The following is a 26,410-nucleotide window of genomic DNA, read 5'->3' on the forward strand; positions in this document are numbered from 1 at the left end:
ACTCAAAGCTGATTTCAGACCCTTGCCTACACGTGGTGCTTCTCCTCTATTTGAAATGACCCATTGCTAGAGCCTCTGGGCCGTCAGCAGCTCAGAGGCAGGCCCTAAGGAAACAGAACTCAGTGTCACCAGGGCATGGCTGTTTTTATTCAGCGTGTGCATCGGTGGCTTTTCTAAACTCAGAAGCCCGTGGTGGGATTAGAAGAGTGATCATAGTCTCACTAGGTCTTTGAGGATCTTTTCCCCAAACTGTGGCCACAAGCTATAGGACCAAGCTGCTTTGCAGAGACCGATGTTGAGGAGAGTGAACTGAGTCCCTCTAAGGAGCTCTCTCCTCTTCTGAAAGCTCACTGGACATGCTGCTTCATTCCTCGGTTCCAAATCTTTCTTTGTGCGTCACTGGCCTTTCTGGCTTTGGCCAACTCTTCTTCACGGGGACACTGGCCCAATCTCATGGCCAAGCTCGTGAAGTCACAGCGCAGCCACGTGGCCGAGGCAGCGGGTGGGTGTGCGGAGGCGGGCACAGTCCACCAGTCACGGTCATTTTCTTCCTGGGGGCTTGTCTACGGCAGAGATATGAGTATTATTTGACACACGGAATCCGAAAAGACATGATCGCCCCCGAGGAGGAGGAAGTGATGGTTCGGATCTCAAAGCTGATTCCCAGCACACTGCTGACCAGCCCCTTCCTGGAGCCCCTGCTGAACACGCTCATGAAGGAGAAGGAGAGCTACTACTACAACAGCCTCATGAAGAGCATCCGTAAGGCCGGGTGCCCGGGCGCGGAAGGCCCTCCTTCCTCTCCCTCTCAGGCCTCTGCCCTGTTCCTCCGAAAACGCCAAGCACTTAACTTCCAATTCAAATGCCCCCACCACCACCACTCATGTCTCCCCAGCCCCTCCCACTCGCTAATGTGCACCCACTCCCCAGGGTCGGGTCCTGACGGGAGCTGGGCGCCCAGGCCTGCATGGCTCACAGGCCAGGGGAGCAGCAGCGCTGCCTCCAGGGGCAGGGAGGACTGCCGTCCGAATCACATCAGTGCTGCCTCTTCCCGCCACTCCCCTGCCCTCTCCAGCCCGCATCACACTGCCTCTCCGCAGCACTCCTGTCTCCACCTCCAACTCCCCTGTGCACTCAGTGCCCGCTGTCCGCATTTCCCTGGGTCTGGCTGCGTACAGGCTGTGGGCTCTCTGGTGATGACGATGTCAGGCTGATCCTCACTCCCTGCGGCCGGGCCCAGGCCTTGCTCACAGAGGGAAGGGAACTGTTCGGTGACGGTGTGTAATGTGAGGGTGATCACGTTAGTTCCCCTCCTTCCCGTGTTATCTGGACAACAGCCACCTTCACCAACTCGTCTAGTTATTTTTAACTTCCTGACTAACTTTCTGACAGCGTGAGTGTAAAGGGTAGAACCAAACTCAGAAGAATAAACGTGTACAGTCCTTCAAATCCCAGCCCAACCTACTTCTACAGATTTATCACCTTGAACTCAAACCACTTGCACCTGCTATTCCTGCCACAGCATAAATGGCACCTCCTGGAGTGTTGTTTTATACAAAAGCCACGGCCTGAGCTTTACTGTATGCTGCTCCTCGGCCCGCCCTCTTCCCTCCCACTCCCCTCCAGTCCTGTCTCAAATGCCCACTCACCCCTCAGGACCCAGCTCAGATGTCACTTCGCCCGTGAAGCTTTTGCCAATCTTTCTTTCCTCAACGTGTGACATTTTATCTCTGAATTTCCATTACAAGTGTCTGGTGTGGTCCGTTTTGTTGGTTTTGGTGTGAGGAGTCAGTTGATGATTAATGAGGCATCAGCAAATACCATTGTCATGCAGACGCTAGATAGCCTAACACAGTGGTTGGCAAACTGCAGCTCGGGAGCCACATGTGGCTCTTTGGCCCCTTGAGTGTGGCTCTTCCACAAAATGCCACGTGTGTGGCGCCCATGTACAGTGCGATTGAAACTTCGTGGCCCATGCGCAGAAGTGGGTTTTTGTGAAGAAGTGGCGTTAGAAGCAGTTTAAGTTTAAAAAATGTGGCTCTCCAAAGACATTTCAGTCGTTGTGCTGTTGGTATTTGGCTCTGTGGGCTGATGAGTTTGCCGATCACTGGCCTAACAGGCTGCAATCCCAGGTTCCTGGAGCTCAGAATGAGGTTCTCTCCTTCCCTGTTGTCCTCAGACAGAAACACGGGACCGCAGAGGGGTGCCGGCGACCTGCCGGAGAGGGCCTTTCAGTGTTTGCCTTTGGGCTGAGGCCGGAGCACGGGCTCAGTCCCGCGCACTAACTGCTCCCGTTGTCCTAGTGGACTACATCCTCATGGACCCCGAGGAGAAGAAGAGGCTCTTCATCGAGAGCACGCCCCGCCTGTTCCCGCAGAGAGCCATCCGGGCGCCCGTGCCCTGGCATGGGGTCTACAAGAGCGCCAAGAAGTGGAACAAGGAGCACCTGCACACGGTGAACCCCATGGTGCTCAGCCTGGAACAGCTGTGGTTTGAAGAGTAAGAAGGGCCTCCTTCTCCCCCTCACCCCCCTTTGCACATGGGAGAGCATGCTGGGCACTACGAGCACCTGTCCTGGGGGAGGGGGCACATCCTAGCCCAAGAGGCATAGGAGCTGACACCCATGCTTCCTGCCCCAGCCCCGGGCCTCAGCCCTGGATCATCCTGGGTAAGAGCACCGCATGGAGCCAGGCTGCAGGGCTGGGCCTGGACTCAGGGCTTCACAAGTGATAGGTATGGGTGTGTTACCTCCGCTCTGGGCCTCACCACTGAATTTGGGGTAATGAGAGCCCATAGGGCTGTGGGAGGAATAACTCAGTTAATGTCGCAAGGTACTCGGAACGGTGCCTGACATTATTACCCATGAGTGTTCATTGCCGTTGCCTCCATCGCGACCTGGGTCTCGCTGCCAACTTCTGATCACATGTTCACCTGCTCGGCTTCCCGCCCACGAGAGGGCGGCACTTGGTCTTACTCGCCCATGTGACTCAGCCCCGCACAGGGCGGCGCTGCCTCGGGAGTCCTGGGGGACCGGACTGGCCGCAGGGATTGTGAAAGTCCGGAGCAGGCAGGGGTCTCCTTTTTTTCTCTTAAGTTTTTCTAAATTGAAATAAAACTCACCCCTTTGAAGTGTACAATGCGGTAGCTTTTAGTATAATTCCAAATTTTTACAACCCTCACCACTCTTCAACTCAAGAATATTTGTATCCTCCCCCGAAGAGGCATGAACCTCTCAGCAGTCCTCACACCCTCCCTCCCCCAGCCCCGGCCACCCTCTACTCTCCGTGTCTGGCCTGGCCTCACTGGACATTCCCTGGAACAGAGCCAGGCGGTCCTCTGTGCCTGGCTGCTCCACCAGCGGGGTGTGTCCCAGCTTCACCCACAGGGACACACGCCCTTCTTCCGGCCGAGGGAGGCCTCTCTGGGTGGCCGGCCTGCGTTTTGTTTGCACGTCCTCCAGTTGCTATGGGAGAAAAGACTCCGGTTCTATGGGCCCCTCAAGAGGGGGTGCCACTCCTGGTGGGAGACCAGGCCACCGGAATTCACTGGAAGTCGGGCTGCCACCATCGGTTCTTTACTAGAAAAGTTAGAGGCAAATACGTTTATTAATTTTGATTGGCTGAGCTTGGCTGCTCAATACTTTGTCTGGGGAGGATCTCTGGCTTGGAATGGGTTTTATCTTATCACATTCTTAGCTTTACCTATATATTTTTTTAAAAGACTGTTGGGGAAGTCAGCCTAGGACTTCCTTCTTTGAACTGAATTCCATTTTCTAAGGCTTTGCAGGTGTCAATCAAGACACTGAAATAAAAGAAGGAAGTTTCTCACTGGGTGGAAGTATATTGAGTAATATGCTCTTGCTCTGTCACTACAGAACTTCTGGTTTGAGCAAGTTCACCGCCCTGGGCCCGCTTCCTTATATGCAAAGTGGGAATAACAGCAAAGCGCCCTCATGTGGCTGTGGGGGAGGTGCCTGGGACAGTGCAGGCACACAGTGGTTGTGCCCACAGCACTGGGGTCTCCATGCCCTGGAGCATGCTGGGTAAGAGCACAGTGGGGAGCAAGGTGCGTGGCCAGCGGGCAGCACTGCTTTAACTACAATCGTGTTTTCAGCCTCAAAACATCAATCAACCTGAAAATTAACGAGGAGCTCCCTCTCAGCCTGGTGGCATGGCCAGAAACTCGTGCCAAGGGAATACGGAGTGAGTTTAATTGAATTATGCAATGAAGATGGCAAACTATTGAACCGATCGCCGGTACTGAGAAGGAAGGATGTGTTCCATGTGCTTTTCATGGTTCTGTGGAAGGTTCTGTAGGAAACAGAGGTCAGAAATGAACCAGAATCATTCAGAAGGCTTTTGTTAGCTGAATCAAAAAATTCACAATAAGGGAGATTTTTCAAGGAAGTGATACAGAGTAATTTTCTTATATGGCCTGCACTATTTAGCTTTAAACATTCTGAAAGGGCATTTCATTGTCTGTGGAGGGTGAGATGTTTGGGGACAGGATGAGGGTGTGGTCTCAGAAAGAACAGATTTTCTGGTGATTGGGGATTTGCTAGGATTCAATGAAGATGTGCAGCATCGTTCTCAGATGGTGCAGGGCCACGGTGGCTGGTGGCAGCACGTGTGGTGTTGAGTGCTCAGGCCCATCTCCCCGGCAGTGCCCTGGCCTGGCCTGGCCAGGCAAGGGAGGACTAGGCTCACCCTCTGCCAAGAAGGACCCAGGCTGCGAGTTTTAGGAGGAAGGCCGCCTGAAAATCATTATAGCGAGTGAGGAGAAGGAGAGCAAGAACGAATACGAGCTAGGAAGCAGCTGAGATCTCCTGGGGGAAGTGACCAGTGCTGGTGATTTCAGCGTGATTATAACCGAGTGGAGGGGTGCCATCCGCTCTGATCCAGGGAGAGGGCTGGTGGTCTCAGAGCAATTTAGTGTGGTGAAGAGCAACTTAGCATTGATCTGAAAGAAACAGAAGAGATGGGAGCGTCTCAGAGAAGGGCGTTCGTTCCACAAATGCGCTTTGAGTGCCTGCATCGCGGAGCCGTGTGCGGAGGAGGCTGGGTGTCTTGGTGAACTGTCAGGGGTGGGGCAGCGTTGGTTTTTTTGTAACAATATTTTTCTTGATTTCAGAGAGGAAGAGAGAGGGAGGGAGAGAGAGACAGAGAGAGAGAGAGAGAGAGAGAGAGAGAGAGAGAGAGAGAGAGAGAAACATCAATGATGAGAGAGAATCATGGATCGGCTGCCTCCTGCACATCCCTCACGGAGGATCGAGCCCACCACCCAGGCATGTGCCCTGACCAGGAATCAAACCGTGATCTCCTGGTTCATGGGTCGACGCTCCACGCTGAGCCCCGCCAGAGGGCTGCACAGTGTCATCTCAAGTAGCTCAGTAGCCCACCAGATGGCGAAGACGCTCTGTGTGGCTGGTCCTCTGTCCTCACTGTGTGTGAAGGATGTTGGTCCATTTGACATCCCAGCTCTCAGTCGCCAAATACAAAGTGGGCGCTCAAACCCCATCCCCAGTGGGGAGACCCGGCACGACACACAGGAAGATTCAGAGAACTCCTGCCGAGCGGCTCATTGACCTGCTCTTTGTGGACTTTTTGTGGACTGTCCCCTTCTTCCTCAGACTCCCCAGTTTTTAAGATCTCCTTAGTTTTTGTGTGTTAGCTCTCCTCTTACTGAACAAAGAACACATGTGCCTCTTGAGCCTGTCCTAGCACTTTGTCATGAAGCTGAGCTGTTCTCCCCCTTCTTCCGGCAGGTTCAGAGACCTCAGGTTTGTTCGCACAGCGGAGTTACTGGCGGGGAAGCTGCCTCTGCAGCCCCTGGAGTATCAGGATGTGATCCGGAAGCACTGCACAGAAGCACGCCAGGTCCTGCTCAGCAAGTCAGTACCTGGCCTGGGTGCTGGATCCTAAGAGAGGAACCTCTCTGCGTGAAAACCCAGTCGCAACCCGGGGCTGCACCATTGCTGACATCTTTCTGTCCCCTTCCTTCCCGTGCCCCCAGCTTCGGGTCTCCTCACACCCACTGTGCAGCAGTCCTACCCAGTCTCCCTTTGCTTTTAAACTCTCGCATCACCACTGGTGTAAGGGGACCCCTTCCAGCCCCTCCTCTGAAACCCTCAGGCCTCGCTGGCCACAGGACAGTGCACTTGAATACCTGGCGGCAGTGGTCCAATCAACAGCCCCCAGGTTCCCAGGTTAGAGGGTTTCAGTCACTCAGACAACTCCTTTAGTTTTTGTGAATACATGCAGGACTACGTCCAGATAAATTAATTCTCTTATGTGAAATGATTATGATAATACCTTCCACTGGGTTTTTACGTATCAGAGAATATGTACTAGTGAGTATATGCAGGAGCTGGCGCTCGGCAGCTGCTTAGTAAATATAGTAACTATTGCCTCTGACCAGGACTAGTACTAGCACTTCTAGATGCGAGGACAGTGGTTTCTGGTAAGCAGAAAGGAGACGTAATGGATAGAGAGGCCAGTGATTCCCACTGGGAATTGGGAATTGGAATTTGGGGAAGGAAGAAAGGACCGATGAGGCATCCATTTCTTCTTTTCTAATTTCTCCTCCCAACTCCTGAACAGCCACTGCCCCAATGTAGTTTATTCTCTGGAGTTTCTTTTCTCCTCTCCCTCTCCCTTTCCCCTAAAATCTGAGTCGTAGACCATGTGCCATGGAGAGACACTGCACCAGACATTCCAGTTCCTGAGGCCTCTTTGCCCCAACGAAAAAACTGTAGGCTCTTTCAGCAGAACGTGGCCCTAGAACCCTTGTCCCTCTGGGTATTGTTAATGGAAGAACAGTCCATCAATTCAAATCTTACCTCTTCCTTCTCAGGAGAGCAGTGCTGGCAGTGGAGGCAGCCAGATGTGAAAGACCAATTCAAAGAGGTTCTCACCGGGCCACCTTCCTGTCTTTGCAGGTGGATCCCCAGCAGTGCCCAGCTTTTTGTCACCCAGAAGGAACAGTGGGTCCATTTTGCGCCCAGGAGTGACTATGACTCCTCCAGAAACATCGAGGAATATTTTGCTTCTATTGCATCATTCATGTCACTCCAGCTCAGAGAGTTGGTCATTAAGTCTCTTGAGGATCTTGTCTCCTTCTTCATGATACACAAGGTGTGTAGGGGGCCACAAACAAGCCCTTTTCAGGTATAAATGACTAAGATAGAATCAGGAATGAGCCAGAACAAAAAATAAAAATCTTGATTCGAAAACACTTCCGGTCCTTATCCTATATAATAAAAGGCTAATATGCAAATTGACCGAGTGGTGGAATGACTGGTTGCTATGATGTGCACTGACCACCACAGGATAGATGCTTACTGCGGGAGCTTCCCCCTGGTGGTCAGTGCGCTCCCACAGCGGGAGCACCACTCAGCCAGAACCTGGGCTCATGGCTAGCAAGCGGCAGCACTGTGGATGTCAGACATCCCCCAAGGGCTCCTGAACTGTGAGAGAATGTAGACAGAGCTGAGGCACCCCCCAAGTGCACAAATTTCATGCACCTGGCCTCTAGTTAGTTTATAAACTAATGTGAATATACAGCAAGCTTTCATGAGATAATTTATTAAATTGGTAAAAAAAAAAAAATTCTACAGAAATGTAGAAGTTGTTAAGAAAAATATTTAATAAAATGGAATACATAGCCTTTATAGTAAAGGATATGGCCACGTTCTCATCCTATCAAAGGACAGGGTTGGAAAAGATTGTTATCAGCCTTTAGCTTGACGTTTAGGGAGTGTTATGTGTACCATTGCAGATACTGACTTCCGTTCTTTGGTCTTTGAAAGGGGCATCTCTAAAACCAAAGGGCTTTGTTGGCATAATTAATAATTTCCTTCATGAAATGACTTCGGTGAAGTTGAAATAAAAACCAAAAACACTAAGTTCTGGTTTTCAGAGCATCACAGTATCCCCTAAACTTCAGGAGCTAGGAATCAAGGATGATTCTTTTGGATTTTATATTATGTGGGCATCGCACCTTAAAAAGAATAATATATAGATAAATTGCCTGGTTATAAAAGGTTAAGTTCTAAGCATTTGTCTGAATTAAATAAAGATGAACTATTGCCTTCTGATAAAACAATATAGACACAAGTGCTGTTGAATTTAGACGGCAGTGTTAGCACTCTAACGAGACCAATTTATAGGTATTGTAAGAGTCTACTCCACTAAGCAGAAGAGACTCAGCTGTGTGAACAGATCTCACTCTAAAGTTGCACACAGAGGGGAAAAAGAAAATCTTCATAGGGCTGAAGGAAGAGGGCAATTTATGGGTATTTGATACATAGTAGGTGTCAACAAATGTTTACCAATCATCCTTAAACTGATCTAAAAATGTCTAAAAGCAATTAGTCAGACAAGTACCGTGTTTCCCCGAAAATAAGACATCCTTCAAAAATAAGACCTACTTACAGGTTTCCTTCTGAGTGAAATATAAGGCATCCCCCTGAAAATAAGGCCCCCCTCAGCTAAACATGAGAGATTTGGTCCACTGATTATGAAAGAAATGGAGTCACAAGAAATTTATCAGGAAATTCAGGAATTGGATTATTATAATGATGTTCCAGAAGATGATGACATGATTGTCATTGAATAAATTAGTAAATTCTTGATACTGTAGGATTCACAGTTTGTCTGGTTTGTGTTGACAACTACCATACTACCGTACCGTATACAGGTAATAAATTTCCTTTATTTTCATTTAACAATAAATGTGTACCATATTCTTCTTCATGGAAAAATAAGACATCCCCTGAAAATAAGACCTAGTGCATCTTTGGGAGCAAAAATTAATATAAGACACTGTCTTATTTTCGGGGAAACAAGGTACTTCTCAGCTGCCCTATGGCAGTTTCATTAGGCCCTGCCTTTTATGGAAGGCATCTTGAATTACTAGCTTGTGTAGAGAATTACGAATATCTCTACACCAATATTTTTATTGTGGGGAAGCTTGGCATTTTAAGTGTCTAAAATAGACTATAGGCTCATTAGCAACATCATTTATTTGCAGTATGCAGATAATAATTATATGCTTGGATTCATTCAGCAAATTACTATTGAGTACCTACTATGTGCTAAACATAGTCTTGGATATTTTGGAAGAGATAGATGGTTCAGACACAGGTCCTGCCCTCAGGCTAGCATAAAATAGAAAAGATAACATGTACTTATAAATATCTACAAGAAAGAAAGATTAAATACCCCGAGGAAGTGGAAATATGGAAGCTCAGAAGTGTAGGAGATTTTGAGATGAATTTTGAAGGATGAGGAGGGTTTGGAAATATCGATGCAGGAATTTTAAAGCAAAGTCAACATACTGAGTAAAAGCTATGAGGAAGGGAAGAGGATGAGCTCAGGGTGGACTGAGCCAGCCTTGCCCTCATTTTAAGCATGGGCAGTGCATGATACCCTTCACGCCCTTGTTCGATGCTTGTGGTGCTAGCAATGGTACAGGCCACTCCCTTAATTCTAGAAGGCCCTGCTTTGTGACAGTTGCCATGTCTTGTGTCTCCTGAAGGACGGGAATGACTTTGAAGAGCCCTACCAAGAGATGGAGTTCTTCATGCCTCAGCTAATCATGATCAAACTCAAAGTCAGGGAGCCCAACATTACCTTTAACCCATCTTTTGATGATTGCTGGGAGTTAATACGCAACTCTTTCTTGGAAATTATTGAAAACTCTAAGAGGATCCCCAAGGTAGGGTATTCACTTACTCATATGTTGGTACTTTTTTTTCTTATTGCATAAAGTATTTTAAAGTAGCTATTTATACAAGATATTCAGTCAGGGAAGATTTAGTTTGGGAGTTCTAACCTGAGTATACCTTCGTGACCCCTGGAAGAGAATTTGGATCATAAAGACACGCCCATGCAGAACTGTGCTTCTAACAAGAGCATTAAGAGTTACTTTGTGGGAGAGTAGAGTCCCCCAAGATGCCCATCTCCAAAGGGCAAATGTGTCCCAAGCTGAATGCAACTTGGGTTGATAATTCACGATGGAGCAGTTGCCATGAACTTGCCAAGAATCTATACAAAACTTTGTCTAATTTAGCTCTTGAGATTCCATGTTTGTTTTGTTTGTTAGGCCATTGTGGGTGGCTAGGAGAGGGAGTGAACACTCCCTTCCTGGCCTGAGCCCTTTCCAGCTTTCTTCCTGGGATGACATCACTAGTCAGATCCTGGACAATGGTGAACAGAGTCCTAGGGCTGGACTCCTTTGTGCACCATCTTCTATTTCCTTCTGGGTGGTTGGTGTGGCGAGGGAGCCAGTGTCAGGTGTGGGCTCACATAGGGAAGGGACCTATGGGATGCTCCTCTTCCCCCTCTCCCGACCACGTATGTATATGATACTTGAATGCTCTTAAGAACTCCTCTCTCTGTAGTTCCTTACTGAGAGGGCTGGTTCTGAAACTCAAGATTCAAGTTGGGTTTGTATGGAAGCACGTGAAACCAGTGCTCCAGTTGGTTTCAATCTAAATTAGGGGTTTTGAACCAAACTAAGGCTGGTTAACAAGAAGACTGAGTGTGTGAAGGGGGAAGAAACATGCATGGTGCTCCTACAATCAATATCCTGAGGAAGGAAACGAAAGAGCAGACCTGTAATTGGAAGGAGAGTGTGGGGCTTAGGGACAGATAAAATGCACTCGGCCTGAGCTCTCCCTCATTCTGCTGAGCAGCAGTATCTGTAAGCATCTGGGCTGGGAGCATGCAGGGCTCATGTGGCTGCTACTACAGACAGCCCAGGGGAGCCAGTAACAGATTCAATGGATTGTGATGCCAGGAAGACCCAGTCACAGGTCACAGTTTGCACCAGGTTTGAAAGCTAGGCCCAAGTGAATGCCAATGACTTTATCCAACTGTGAGAAAAAGCAGCACAGGCCCGGAGTTCTTCATCTGGCTTCTGCCAACACTCTCAGACTATTCTGTCTCTGAACTGGGTAAATGTAAAAGAATAGTTCTTCATATTGAATATGTAAAAAAAAAAAAAAATCCAAGAACAGCAATAGGTAGACAGTACACCTAGTCCCTACCAGTCATATATATTCTGTTGTTGTTTTTTCATATATTTTTATTGATTTCAGAGAGGAAGGAAGATGGAGAGAGAGATAGAAACATAAATGATTAAAGAGAATCATTGATTGGCTGCCTCCTGCACACCCCCCACTGGGGACCAAGCCCACAACCCAGGTATGTGCTCTTGACCAGAATCGAACCTGGGACCCTTCCATCCACAGGCCAATGCTCTATCCACCAAGCCAAACCGGCTAGGGCTAGTCATATAGTTTTACATGAATTTTAGAAGTTGGAAAAAGTCAGCATGAGATGTTTGGTAATAGCTCTCAAGGTGCAGAAGGAAAGCATATTTGTGAGAAACTTAGTAAAGGAAACAAAAGCATATTTTAGAAAATATTTATCTTCATAAAAAACAAAATTGAAAGGGTTCTGATCAAGATGGTAGCATAGGTAAATGAGGTACTTGAATCCTCCCATAACCACATCATTGTTACAACTAAACTACAGAACAACCATCATTCAGAACTGCCTGAAATCTAGCTAACCATAAGTCCTATAACTAAGGATAGAAAGAGGAAGCCACATTGACATTGGTACAAAAGGCAAAGATTCAGAATGGGCTGTCCCCACACCCTGCAGGGCGGATAAAAATCAGGAGGTCCCTTTGAAGAGCAAGGGATCCTAACCTCACAGCAGGCCCTTCATCCTGGGGCTCCAGTGCCAGGAAGAGAAGTCCCCATACCTTCTTGCTATAGAAACCAGTGGGGATTGAAGCTGAGGGAGACAGTGGGCTGCTAGAGCCCAGGCAGTTCCTCCTAAAGGGCCCACCAACAGGTTTATTCAGACTCACTCCCTCTGGACTCCAGTGCTGGGTCAGCAACTCAAACTGCAACAGGGACATAAGGAGGAGCACTGAATAGTGTGGCATTGGTGTGAAAGCTGGAGGGGCAGCTTTCTCCCAGACAGAAGTGCTGACAGGGGCCATTGTTCCTTTTCTGAGACCCCACCCCACTCCACAGAGTGGGCAGGTGGGCACCATATCTGAGTCTCCATTAACCAGCTGACACTGTTAGCCCTGCCCTGGTGAGTCTCTGAGATCCCGTCCCACCCAACCTGTGGGCCCCATCTCAAGCCAATTCCAGTGGCTTTTCCACACAGATGGCCTATCTTGACTCATTCTTTGGACTTTTCTAAAATCTTTCAGACAAGCAGCATCTGGCCTCAGAGAGCCCTGTATCTCTAACTAAGTGGCCCCAGGCCCAACACTAACAGCAGCAGGCCTTAGGTCACAGCTTGGCCTCTCCTGGGATTATACAAAACACCTACATACACAAGGCTACTCTACCACACTCTGGAGATATAGTAGCTCTACCTAATACACAGAAACAAACATAGAGAGGCAACTACAACGAGGAGACAGAGAAATGTGTCCCAAATGAAGGAACAGAACAAAACTCCAGAAAAAGAACTAAACAAAATCAAGACAAGTAATCTACTTAATGAAAAGTTCAAAACACTGGTTACAAAGATGCTCAATTAACTTAGGGGAAGAGTAGATGAACTCAGTAAGAACTTCAACAAAGGAATAGGAAACGCAGAAACAGTCCAGTCAGAAATAAAAAATATACTAACTGAAATAAAGAAAACATTATAGGAATGAACAGGGAAGTAGATGAAGCAGAGACTTGGAAGATAAGGAAACAGACAACCAATCAGAACAGCAAAAAGAGAAAAGAATCCAAAAATATGAAAATAGTATAAGGAGCCTCTGCGACACCCTCAAGCATACCAACATCAGCCAAAAAGAGAAGAGAGAGAGCAAGATACTGAAAACCTATGTGAAAAAGTAATAATAACCTTCCCAGACCTGCTAAAGGAAACAGACATACAAGTCCAGGAAGCACAGAGTCCCAAATAAGATGAACACAAGGAGGCCCACACCAAGACACATCATAACTAAAATGCCATGGGTTTAAAAACAAAGAGAGAATCTTAGAAGCAACAAAATAGAAAAGCAATTAGTTATCTACAAGGGACCCCTTGTGAGATTATCAGCTGATCTCTCAACAGAAACTTTGCAGGCCAGAAGGGAGTGGCAAGATATACTCAAAGTAATGAAAAGCAAGGATCTACACCTCAGATTACTCTATCCAACAAGGTTGTCATTTAGAATTAAAAGACATAAAGGGGATAATTGGTGATGGGAAAACAAATAAATACTTAAAAAATAAAAAGGAATAATTTCAAGACAGATTAAGAACTTCCCAGAATAACAAGAAATGTCAAATGGTTTTCTTTAAGAAGAAGACAAAAAAAGATAAAAATGTGATTAATAAAATGGCAATAAATACATATCTATCAACAATTACTTTAAATGCAAATGTATTATACATTCCAATCAGAAGACATAGGGTGGCTAGAGGGATAACAAAACAAGACACTTCGACCTACAGGAGACCCACTTCAGGTGAAGGCACACACAGACTACAGTACAGGGATGGAAAAGATAATTCATGAAAATGGAAACAAACCAACAAAAAATCTAGGGTAACAAAAGAGAGTTCACCAGAGAAAATAGAGTTTAAATCAAAGTCTATAATAAGAGACAAAGAAGACCTGGCCATTCTACTCCTGGGCACTTATCCAAAGAAACCCAGAACTCTATTTCAAAAGGACATATAATCCAGCATTGTTTACAATAGTCAAGATATAAAAGCAACCTAAGTCCATCAAGAAATTAATGGATAAAGAAGTGGTGAATATATACAATGGAATATGATTCGACCATAAAAAAGAGTGAAATCTTGCCACCTGCAACAACACGAATACACCTAGAGGGTATTATGCTAAGTGAAATAGATCAGAGGAAGACAAATGGCATATGATGCCACTTGGATGTGGAATCTAAAGAACAAACTAAACAAACAAGGAGAAGAGGAAACAGACCCACAGATACAAAGAACATTTTAACGGTTGCCAGATGGGAAGGGAGTTGGGAGGATAGTTGAAAAGGTGAGGGGATTAAGAGGCACAAATTGGTAGTTACAAAACAGTCATGGAATGTGAAGTACAGCATAGGGAATATAGCTAACTAGAGGCCCAGTGCACGAAAGTTTGTGCAAGAGTAGGCCTTCCTTCCCCTGATGCCAGCACCAGCTTCCCTCCGGCACCCAGGGCCTGGGCTGGCTTCCCTCCGGCTGGCTTCGTCGGGAGTGCAGAACTCAGGTGTGACCCAGGCTCTCATGGTTCTGATACCTGACAAACCTAGGATGGCTCATTACACACTCACTTAGTCACAGCTGTGACGAGAAAGTTCAGAGCCTGAGCTTTCAGCAGGGGCACCCCATATCCCCTGGGCCCAGGGACTCTCCCAGGACAGGGGCTGAGAGGAGCAAGGACTGGGGCGATGAGTGACCCAAAGAGGGAGGAGCGAGCAGCCTTGATCAGGAGCAGCGGGAGCAGGTGTGGCTGGCATCCCAGAAATGAACCCACTGCACACCTTGCCCTTGGGGGCCGTCCCCTCCTCATGTCTCACGGTTTCTGTTCTTCAGGTGGAGTCTGTCCTGTTCCCAGAGCTGAAAGGATATAACCTGGCTCTCGGAACCGTGAACCCTGAGGAAAAGCTGGTTTCTGATTACGTGGATCAGGCTTTCCAGGTCTATCAGAAGAACCAAGTCGGCCCCAAGAAGTAAGTGGAGTAGCTGTAAGTGGCCTTCGGGCACTGGGTTAGAGTTCTGACCTGCCTCTGGGTGAGTGATCGCTGCTCCCACCAGCCGAGGCAATGTGTACCCACAGCCAGCAGCTACTTTCCTGGCATGGCATGCGCCCCCGTTTCACATGAGGGCCTGTGAGTTCCCATGGCGGCCCAGAGGACGAGCCGGGTTCGCACTCCGGGGCCCCCCTCCCGGTCCGAACCCGCGAGGCCGGCCGGTTGGCAGCGTCTGGGCTTTAGGAAGGAGACACGGCGCCGGCAGGCCGGCATCACCTTCGTGTGGGGAACAGACCGGGGTTCTCAATGCAGGAGAGGACATGCCAGCAGCCCACGTCCATCCCGTCGGGCAGCTTCTGCTCTCAATGGTTTCTAGGGCCACTGCCTGCTGCCCGTTTCCTCAGCTCACTGGGCGAGGGGCAGGAGGACGGGCTTGAGGCCACTGCGTGCCTGAGTGGTGCCGCTGTGAGCACGTGGCACCACCTCCCGTGAGCGGGCATGCGTCTGGGGTGATTGCGGGTGCAACTGCTAGTGTCCTCACGAGACCCTGGGTGTGGGGACCGTGTTATCAGCAGTCACACGGGACTGTCCCACACAGCAGGACGGGTGGCCCCTGGCCTGGGCCCTGTGACGGCAGTGTTGCTGGCACTGTGACAGGACCTGCTCTGTGGGGCTGCCCGCAGAGCAGGTGTGTGGCAGCACCCAGTACACGCCAGTGGGTTCTCTCTGATTATGGCGACAACGACCGGCCCCAGGGTTAGCCGCGTGTCCCCAGGGAGCAGAACCCACCGGGGTGAGAACCGCTTGCCTGGTCGGGGAACGCGGACTCGGGTGGGCACTCCCGCCGGGAAGGTGGCTCGGAGCCGGGTGGGGAGCCCTCCCCAGTGGCTCTCTGGACTTGCAGCCCGGGTTTCCCTGCCGTCTCTCTCCCAGGCCCTGAAGCCCGTGGACGGTGCACCGGCCCCGTTACCTCTGCTCCCTCTCAGCATCTCCTTGTCCCGTGGACTCGTGTGGGGGCCCCGGACACGTCCTCCCCGGAGAGACACTGCCCTGCGCTCCTGCGCCGTCTGTTCGCAGAGGGAAACCTCACTTATCACATCGATCTTAGGTTCACTTGCTCCTAATCTCCACCTCAGAGCTGGGAGGAGGGGCACAGCTGTCCGCCCGGCTGTGCTGCCTGCTGGCAGACCTGTTACAGCGGTGCCTCAGGTTACTGTGCCCACGTTAGCCGAAGGCACTGCTCTCCGAACAGGAGAACTATCTTGTCTAAGTGTCGCCAGGAGGTAACAAAACTGGAATTTTCAGCCAAAGTTCTGGATTTCCAGTTCTCAGTAGCCCGGGCACTTCTGTTTCTGTCTTGGTGTGAGCTGGCTTAAGCGTGTCTCTGCATGGGCCGCTCTGACCGAGCTAACCTGGTGGCCCATGTTCATGTGTTTGATTTCACGCTCTTCGATGCGAAGATACTTAAATGTCTACACAAAGTATGAGGACCTACTGGACTACACGGCGGAGCAGAGCATTACTGCGTTCCTGAAAGAAAAGCATGAGATCGATGACTTCGTGGTGGTAGGAAGTGCCCCCGGGCATTCTGTCTCTTGGGGACTCGTACTGCGACCCCCCATCCCCCCCAGCTGTATGTGCTGTGCCAGGCCGGACGGTGGCCAGGGCTGCGGCTGCGAGGCGCCAGGGGCCCCTGGGGAACTGACCAGGGGATGTGTTCCTTTTCACAGAAGATCAACAGCATAAAGAAGCGGAAGAATGAGATCGCGTCCATGCACATTTCCGTGCCGCTGGCCATGTTCTGCCTGGACACCATGGCCCTCAATTATGACCTCTGTGAGCGGGCTCAGAACCTGAAAGACCGCCTGATCCGGTACCAAGTGGACGTGAACCGGGAGACCAATGCCAGGTATGCCGGACGCAGGGAAAGAGCACTGAGAGTTGGCACAAATGGGGGGATATAGACAGAATTTGCACCTCCCACCATGCCCAGACTGAACCCCAAGTGAGGGTGGCAGGAAATTCAGGTTCAGCTGGAAGGGGAGCAGCAGTAAGAGGCTGTGGGGCTTGGAGCTGGGGCGGGGGGCGGGGGGAGTGGAAGGGGGGCGCAGGGGTGAGTGCCCCCTCGGATCCTGGGTGCTGCTCGGTGGGCGCTGTCCCAGGGCACAGCCCTCTGCCCGCCACCCACACACCCAGAGTGCTCCGTGCAGGCCGCCCCGGGGCGGGGCTGGGGCGGTGGGATTGACAGCCCGATGTCCTGCCTCGCTTGATGGAGGAGTCTCTGCAGCAGTAGCACGTGCTGGCTGTAAGGAAGAGAAGCCAGACAGGCTGGCGAGCGCAACAAAGGGAGCCGGGGCCCACACGTTGGGAAGCTCAAGGGGCTGCTGAGACAGGTCCTGGTGTGTGCACCCAGCAGCTCGGGGCCCTGGTGTGGGCACCCAGCAGCTACGGGCCCTGGTGTGGGCACCCAGCAACTCGGGGTCCTGGTGTGTGCACCCAGCAGCTACGGGCCCTGGTGTGGGCACCCAGCAGCTACGGGCCCTGGTGTGGGCACCCAGCAGCTCGGGGCCCTGGTGTGGGCACCCAGCAGCTCGGGGCTCGCGCTCTCAGTTCCATCCCGAGGGAGAGGTTTCTGCCGTCCCAAAGGCCTCACCCTCGTCCTGGCCTGCGTGCTGCCGCCTCCCACGCACCCCTGGGCAGCAGGCCGAGGAGGGCTGCCTTCTGGGCGGGGTCCCCGTCCCTCGGGTGGCTGTCACCCTTCTAGGCCACGTGGACTGGCAGGGAGAGGCTCCCCAAGAGGACTCAGTGTGGTTGGCAGAAGAGGGGATGGTGTGGAGAGGTGATGGCACCTCTGCCACGGTCTGGAGTGACTCACCACCGGATGCCCGCTCTGCTCTTGGGAGCGCTGAGGCCGGCTCCGGGGTGAGGAGCGCGGCCACCGGTGTGCCGGGTGCATGTTACCCTCATGATGACATACATGTCAGTGTCGCATTTCACAGTGCTTCAGGGGTACACGCTACATGTCAGAAACTCACCGGCAAACTGATGATGCCATAGCTTCCTTTTCCCAGCCAGCGGCTGTCCCGGGCTGCTGAGCATCTGAGCGATGTGGTCCAGCGAGGCCCCCACAGAGCCCGAAGTGGGCGTCCCCTCCCCTGCTGAGGAAGAGGGGCCTCCGAGAGGGCTCAGCCTCCTGTCCTGTGACCCGGAAGTCCATGCTCCCCACCGCACAGCCCCTCTGCTGGTGATCCAACCTGTGTTACTGGATGCGTCCCCCGGAGGCCCCTCCCGGGACCAGCGCTGCCTGCGGGATGGAGGCGGATGGATGGGACAAGGTCTGAGCCTTCGTGCTGCCGGGAAACTTTCTTAGGAAGGTTTCGGCATCAAGAAAGTTTTTCCTGAGCAGCAGAGTATCCACCCTCCTCAAAAAGAAAGTGTAATTCCCTTAAATATTTTAATATAAATGAAAATAAGGGTCCCAGGATGGGCCCCAGGCTTCTTCAGGATGCAGAACCCCAGGCTGGTAGCTGAGTTCTGGTTTCTTTCTACCTTAACCCGGAGGCTCTGACCGATCTGACCTTCACCAAGCCCCTGAGGCGGGAAGGCAGACAGAAGCCCTTGAGGGAGTGGAGGGGAACTGAGGCTCAGAAAGGAAACCCAACTTGCCCAAGAAAGTGAGTTTGAGTCTCCTGATCCCAGGCCCTGTCCTTGCCCCTCACTGTGCGGTCAGTGCTGGGGGGCCATCCCATTTCCAGCTCCTGGTGTGGGGGCGCCCTGGGCAGAAAGGGGGGCACCGCCATTCGCATCTAAAGTTGCTAGAACCGTTGACCACATTGCAGGGCCCTGAGTAGAAACATGAGAAGTTATCCAGGTGGTCCAGCTGCTTGTTTTCTTCAGGGTGCGAGGTCTTGTCTAAAATAAGGTCAACAAACGACAAGTGCTGACGAGGATGCAGAAAAAAAGGAAGCCTCATGCACTGCTGGTGAGAATGCAGACTGGTGCAGCCTCTGTGGAGACCAGTATGGAGTTTCCTCAAAAAACTGAAAATGGAACTCCCATTTGACCCAGTGATTCCACTTCTAGGAATATATCCCAAGAAACTAGAAACATTAATCAGAAAGGACATATGCACCCCTGTGTTCATAGCAGCACAATTCACCATAGCTAACTAAGACCTGGAACCAGCCCAAATGCCCGTCAGCAGATGAGTGGATTAGAAAACTATGGTACATCTACACAATAGAATACTACGCTGTGGTAAAAATAAATAAAGAAAGAAAGAAAGAAGGAATTCTTACCATTTGCTGCAGCATGGATGGAACTGGAGAGCATTATGCTAAGTGAAATAAACCAGGCAGTGAAAGAAAAATACCACATGATCTCATTTATGGATAATAAAGAGCATTATAACTTGATGAACAAAAAGATAAATATAGAGACAGAGAAGCACCAAACAGACTGCCAAATTATAGCGGGAAGGCTGGGGAGGGTTGGGGGGCGAGAGGTAAGAGATCAACCAAAGGACTTGTATGCATGCATATTAGCATAACCAATGGATGCAAGATACTAGGGGGGTGGGTGAGGGCATGTGCCAGGGGATAGGGGAGGTTGGGGGAAAGTCAATGGGAAGGGAGGGGAAGAAGATATATGTACTACTATTTGTAATACTTTAAACAATAAAATTTAAAATATATATATAAAGTAAGGACAACTATAGAAAGAGAGCACAGATTGGCACACGTTGTTGGTCTCCCTTATGCTATCCCCCGCATGGGGCAGGGAATAGAATTGTCTAAGGTACCCCTGGCCTTTTAGGGCTTTTTTTTGGGGGGGGGGGCGGAGAGGCTGGAGAAAAGAGAGGCTCTGATTTATTGCTTCACTTATTGATGCATTTATTGATTGCTTCTTGTATGTTCCCTGACCAGGGATCAAACCCACAACCTTGGTGTATGGGGGTGATGCCCTAACCAGCTGAGCTACCAGGCTGGAGCCAGCCTTTTAGATTTCCAAACGTATTATCAGTACATGTAGAGGCAATGTCTCCTGCCCTCAGCGTGTCCTGGATATCGCTGAGGGGTTGTGTTGATATCATTGGGTCATATTCAGGGCCTTTGAGGGTCTCTGCTACCCTCTGAACCTCCAGGGAGCTGACAGCCAGAGCCAGATAACATTCACTCTGAATTCTCATACAAAAGGGAAGAAGAATAAATTCTATCAGGGAGGAGTCTGTTGGGCTGAGAGCATCTATCTGGGTTGGTTAAGTTAGGCTAGGCCTAATGCTGTAACACATGGGCCCAAGTTGTTATAATCAAACACAATGGAAGTTTATTTCTTGCTCAGGGTAGCTCTAGATTTGTGGAGGAGACCTACTATGTGCATTCAAAAACTCAAGCAAGATGGTAACTTTACATCTTCAACAGTTAGCTTTCAGGGTCATTTTAAATGTTGAGATCCTGGGCAGGAGGAGAAGGAGAGAGTGTGGAGTGTGCAGGGACACTGTTATGTGCTGCTCCTGTGAGTGACAGTCGCACTGCTTCCCACTCCCGAGGACTGGACCTCAATCACACGATCATGCCTGCTGTGATCTGAGTTGTACTCTACCAAAGTTCACATGTTGAAGTCTGTCTTAGTCCATTTGAGCTGCTATGATGGACTGCCACAGACTGGAGGCTTATAAGCAAGAGGAGTTAGTTTCTCGCAGTTCTGGAAGCCAGGGTGTCTGTTGAGAGCGCACTTCCTGGTTCACAGACACCCTTCTCACTGTGTCCTCACAAAGCAGAAAGGGTGAGGGTGCTCTTTATCAGGCTAATCCTCGTGTGGTCATAACGCTCCTGACCTATCACCACCCAACACCCCTCCAAATAGCATCACATTAGGGGTTGGGTCTCAACATATGAGTTTTTTGGCCACACAAACCCACCGGCAACAAAGCACTGATGCCCAATGTGACTGCCTTGAAGTCCAGGCCTACGGAGGGCGATGAGGTAAATGAGGTCATAGGTTGTATCTCTTATAAGAAGAGACGGAGACATCAAAGCTCTCTTCCTCTCTGCCACATGAGGACACGGCAAAGAGTGTCTCGTCTGTCTGCAAACCAGGAAGAGAGTCCTTGCCAGGAACCGACCAGCTGGCACACTGACCCTGTTCCAGCTTCCAGCCCGTGAGAAAGTCAAGTCCTGTTGCTTAAACCCCAGTGATACTGTGTTCCTAGAGGCCAGATGCACGAAATCCGTGCACGGGGCTCAGCCCTGAAGCCTGGCGGCTTTCCTCGGCCTCACAGCCCAGCTTTGTCCAGAAGGATGTCCGGAAGGTGGTTCAGCTGTCCGGTGTAAGTAGCATATTACGCTTTTATTATTATAGATGGTAGCCAAGCTGACTAGTAAAATACCTAATTAAAACTAAGAAGGAGGCTGGGGAATATAACCACCTCTGGGGCCAAGGAGTGAGAATGCTCTGGGCCCGGCCTGGCAGCACACTCGATGGAACTGCATCAAACCCATTTCCTGATGAATCTACAAAGTGGTGCAGGCATCTTCTCTCCCGTTTGGTACAATTTGCTTTATTATGAAGGTGCACCATTACATTAAGAAGGAATGCTGAAGACTGAAAACATTGAGAGGAGTGGTTTTTGTCTCAGGATGACCATCGGCACGTAGTAATCAGTAATAAACATTATGACAGCTGTTATCACTAACATTTCTTGAGGGACACTCTGTGCTAGACAGGGAGGTATTGGGATCATTTGTTCCTAGTTATACTTAAAATGCTGAAGACTGTGATTCATTGGCTTTTGTATAAATTAGAGCATATTCAAATTATCCGTACAGTAACACACTTTCTCACAGGCGAGTGGGCAGTTAGATCCATTAGTTCCAGGAGCTGAACGTAAGTGTGTCTGAATCTCGGCAGCCGTGAGGATGGCTTACTGGTGTGCTGTGGGAGCGGTGACTGCGCTGTAGGCACTCTTCCAGCATAAAACCTGAGGAGTTGCTGGTGCTGGCGGCATTTTTGTTATTGTTTCGGTCTGAATCGGAATTCTGCTCGGGGTGTGTTTGTGAAGAGTGCAGCTCTGGAATCAGTTGAAGGCTCAGATCCTGGATTTGACGCCTGCGCACCATGTTGATTTGGATGAAATTAGTTGGCCTCACCTTCTTCTGAAATGTTGCTAAGAAAAGCTCTACCTATGAGAATTGTTGTGATATATGAAGGCAGCGGGGCGTGGCACCACATGACAGGCTTGGGGCCTGCCAGCTAGCACTGCCGCCTCTCCGGGGAAGATGCCTGAGGTATGGGGTGCATGCGCGCATCACCCATCAGGGCTGCAGGCAGAGAACAGCGGCCATCATCACCCTAGTCTCCAATAGGAGTCCCGCCGGCTGGCGGAGGTCGGGTTGCTGATGGCTGGCTTCTGCTCTGCAGCATCTGCCACCAGTACAGCAGCATCGCAGAGAAGGTCAGCGAGATCCCTGCCAACACCGAGGAGCTGGTGTCCCTCATCGCGTTCCTCAAGAAGTCCAGCGACGTCACTGTGTTCAAACTCCGGAGGCAGCTGAGGGACGCGGCCGAGCGGCTGGAGTTCCTGATGGACTACGCAGACCTGACCCGTAAGCCAAGGCGGCTCGCGTGTGTGTGTGTGTGTGTGTGTGTGTGTGTGTGTGTGTGTGAGAGCGTGTGTGTGCGTTTCCGGGGAAGGGGGTGGGGAACGAGTTTGCAATCCCAGCACTGAACGTTGAGATGGGAGAGCTGCCTCGGGTGTCCACGTGTGTCAGAGGCACTGACCACACAGGAGCTCCAATCAAATAAGGGGTGTCTGATTGTTGCGCAAACAGGAGAAAGACCCAGGGATCTGACCAGCTTGCAGACGCCTGTCTCGACATTGTTCCTGGCACTCCTGGGAAAGTCGCTTCCCAGCATAGTCATTTTGTAGACGGTTAGAATTCACTCAGCGAGCCTTGACAGCAGCCTCCCCGGGAGGCGGCCAGAGCCCTCCCTCCCGCTCCTGCATGTCAGCGAAGGAAAGATGTGGCCGGGCCCTTCGCGGCGTGGCCGGCCAAGTGGAGCTCGTAAGGAGCAGGGTCTGCAGGAGAAGCTGACCTGCTGGCCCTTCGCCGGCCACGCCTCAGAGGGCTTTCACTGGGGGCACGCAGTGCACGAGGGCTGGGCGGGAGCAGGAGCCTGGAGGTGTGAAGGGGCTCCCCAGCAGCTCACACGGCCCCGGCTGCGCCTCTCCGGGTGAGAGCCCTGGACCCCGGGGCAGGGGGCCGGGCGCTCTGACCGCCTGGAGCGCATGAGGGCAGGATGTCAGCACTGCCACATTGCCGGCGTTTCACCGGCAGGGAAACCGAGGCTCAGCGCGGTGAGACTGCTTGCAGGTTAGACCCTGAACGTCACCAGGGGCTTGAGTCCACGCTGCCGCCCAGGGAGGCGGGCCAGGCGTTAGGACGTTAGGGCGCGTGTTCGAGGCCACGAGACCTGGGCTTCCAGTCTGCGCCCACGTTCTCGGGGTGACCCCGGCCCTTCCTCAGCGGCTGTCCGTCGGTGAACCCGGGGGTCACGCGGCCTGTCTTCTGCGGGCGGGCCATGAGGCAGTGACGGGCTGTCACCCCGGCCCCCGCGCTGCCCGCCCGCCCCTCACCCTCCTGTCCTCTGCTGACCCAGAGCCCTGAGTGGGGTGTTTTGCAGACGGGGACATCAAGCTGAACAGCACCCTCTTCCTGTGGCCGGACCAGATCGAAGACATCTTTGAAAACAGCCGGAACCTGCTCATGAGCAAGAGGGACCAGGCGGAGCTGGACCTCATTAGAAGGTATGGAGTGTCTGACGGTGACAGCTGCCTCAGGGGACCTGCAGGCCCAGTGCTGCTGCCCCGGCCGACCAGCGCCCAGCGGAGGGGGCAAGGGCTGCAGGCAGAGAAGGAAGTCCCTCGTGTCCCCTGAGGGGCGCTCACTCCTTCCCTGTGACCCCTGCCGACGCCTCCCCTCCCTCCTCGAACCACTGAGACGTGTCGGTGCAGAGAGAGGATAAAATACCGCCTTAGGAGCAGCCTGCAGTGACAGCATGCTCTCCTTCCTCACGTTGGCCTCTCACCTCACCGTGCTCTGTGCTAGCCTGCCCGAGGTGCCCGCCGCCTGCCAGAGGCGTTCCCCAGGGACAGGCAGCACAGGCACTGCACAGCGGTGATTCCTCTCCATTGCTGTGCCTGCCCCGCCCCCTGCTTACTTCTCCATCTTAATTTTTATTTAGTCCCATTTGTTTATTTTCTCCTTAGTTTCCTTTCCCTGGGACATGTATCAGAGAAAATTCTGCTATGTGAGATGTCTAAGGTTTTGCTGCCTTTGTGTTTTTTTGTTTTGTTTTGTTTGTTTTTTTAAAGAATTTTATGATTTCCCATCTTACATTCAAGTCCTTTAGCCATTTTGAGTTTGTTTTTGTGTATTGTGTAAGTTGGTGATCTAGTTTCATTTTTTTGCATGTATCTGTTCAAATTTCCCAGCACCATTTATATTAAAAAGACTGTTTTGACTCCATTGTATGCTCTTGCCTCCTTTGTCAAATATCAGTTGAGCATAATGGCGTGGGTCGAATTCTGGATTCTGGGTTCTGTTCCTTTGGTCTATATGCCTGTTCTTGTGCCAGTACCAGGCAGTTTTGAGAACTGCTTGGTAATGTAGTTTGATATCTGGTAATATGATCCCTCCAACTTTGTTCTTCTTTCTTAGGATTGCTGTGGCTATTTGGGGTCTTTTTTTTATTTCAGATAAATTTTTGGAGAGTTTGTTCTAAATCATTGAACTATGCTGTTGATATTTTAATGGGGATTGCATTGAATCTGTAGATTGCTTTGGGTAGTATGGACATTTTAATGATATTGATTCTACCAAATCCATGCATGGCATGTTCTTCCATTTGTTTATGTCTTCCTCTATCTCTTTTGTCAATGTCCTATAGTTTTCCGAGTATAGGACTTTTACGTCCTTAGTTAAGTTTATTCTTAGGAATCTTAATGTTTTGGGTGCAATGTAAATGGGATTGTTTTTTTGTTTGTTTGTTTCTCTTTATGTGAGTTCATTATTGGTGTATAAAAAGGCCATAGATTTATGGGTGTTAATTTTGTATCCTGCTACATTGCCAAATTCACTTATTAGGTCTAATAGTTTTTTGATGGGGTCTTTGGGGTTTTCTGTGTATAGTATCATGTCATCTGCGAATAAGGACAGTTTTACTTCTTTTGCAATTTGGATGCCTTTTATTACTTCTTCTTGTCTGATCACCATGGCTAGCACTTCCAGAACTATGTCATGTCAAACATGACAGTGGACATACCTGTCTTGTTACTGTTCTTAGAGGAAATGAGTATAGTTTTTGACCATTGAGTATGATGTTGACTGTAGGTTTGTCATTTAAGGCTTTTATTCTTTTTTAAATATATTTTATTGATTTTTTTACAGAGAGGAAGGGAGAGGGATAGAGAGTTAGAACATCGAAGAGAGAGAAACATTGATCAGCTGCCTCCTACACACTTCCCACTGGGGATGTGCCCGCAACCAAGATACATGCTCTTGACCGGAATCGAACCTGGGACCCTTCAATCCGCAGGCTGATGCTCTATCCACTAAGCCAAATAGGTTAGAGCAAGGCTTTTATTCTTTTGAGGTAAGGTCCCTCTATTCCCACTTTGCTGAGAGTTTTTGTCAAGAAAGGGTGTTGGATTTTGTCAAATACTTTTTCTGCATCAATTTATATTATGTGATTTTTGTCTCTCAGTCTGTTTATGTGATGAATTGCATTTTTTGATTGGCAGATATTATACCATCCTAGCATCTCCAGAATAAATCCCACTTGGTCATGGTGTATGATCTTTCTAATGTAATGCTGAATCTGACTTGCTAGAATTTTGTTGAGAATTTTAGCATTTATGTTCATCAAGGATATTGGCTTGTAGTTCTCTTTTTTTATGGTGTCTCAATCTAGTTTGGGGATTAGAGTAATGCTGGCTTCATAGAAAGAGCTTGGGAGTATGCCTTCCTCTTGAATTTTTTGGAATAGTCTGAGGAGGATAGGTTTTAGTTCTTTGAATGTGTGCAGAAGTCTCCTGTAAAGCCATCCAGACTAGGGCTTTTGTTTGCTGGGAGATTTTTGATTGCTGTTTCAATTTCTTTGGTAGTTATAGGGCTATTTAGGTTTTTATATTCTTCCTCATTGAGTTTGAGTAGCTTGTATTTTTCTAAGAATATGTCCATTTCATCTAGGCTGTCTATTTTGTTGGTATAGAGTTGTTCATAGTATTTTTTCATAATCAATTGTATTTCTGTGGGATTGGTTATTGCTTCACCTCTTTAATTTCTTATTTTGTTTATTTGGGTCCTCTCTCTTTGTTTCTTGGTGAGCCTGGCTAGAAGTTAATCAATCTTATTTATTCTTTCAAAGAACCAGCTCTTGGTTTTGTTCATTTTTTTCTTGTCTCTATGTTGTTTATTTCCACTCTGATCTTTATTATTTTTTTCCTTCTGCTTATGCTGGGCTTTTCTTGTTGCTATCTTTCTAACTCTTTGAAACTCTTTGAGTTGTAGGGTTAGATAATTTATTATCATTTTTTCTTGTTTTGTTTTGTTTTGTTTTGTTTTGTTTTTGTTTTTGTTTTTCTGTAGAGCTGTAAACTCCCTTCTCA

General features: G+C 49.6%; 1 protein-coding gene across 1 annotated transcript in view; it reads left to right on the forward strand.

The window, feature by feature from the left end:
• Window positions 1–26,410, forward strand: part of DNAH3 (dynein axonemal heavy chain 3) — a 182,030-nt gene that overhangs the window by 11,553 nt on the left and 144,067 nt on the right. Inside the window, exons 6-15 of the mRNA XM_084882694.1 lie at window positions 573–762; window positions 2,304–2,499; window positions 5,765–5,890; window positions 6,938–7,133; window positions 9,538–9,717; window positions 14,585–14,721; window positions 16,203–16,308; window positions 16,473–16,651; window positions 22,162–22,346; window positions 23,425–23,548. Coding sequence (XP_084738820.1) covers window positions 573–762; window positions 2,304–2,499; window positions 5,765–5,890; window positions 6,938–7,133; window positions 9,538–9,717; window positions 14,585–14,721; window positions 16,203–16,308; window positions 16,473–16,651; window positions 22,162–22,346; window positions 23,425–23,548 — 1,619 coding nt within the window. The remainder of the gene's footprint in view (window positions 1–572; window positions 763–2,303; window positions 2,500–5,764; window positions 5,891–6,937; window positions 7,134–9,537; window positions 9,718–14,584; window positions 14,722–16,202; window positions 16,309–16,472; window positions 16,652–22,161; window positions 22,347–23,424; window positions 23,549–26,410) is intronic.

This window comes from Pipistrellus hanaki (genome assembly GCF_964339955.1).
Source record: "Pipistrellus hanaki genome assembly, chromosome: 4".
NCBI classification, from domain to species: Eukaryota; Metazoa; Chordata; class Mammalia; order Chiroptera; family Vespertilionidae; genus Pipistrellus; species Pipistrellus hanaki.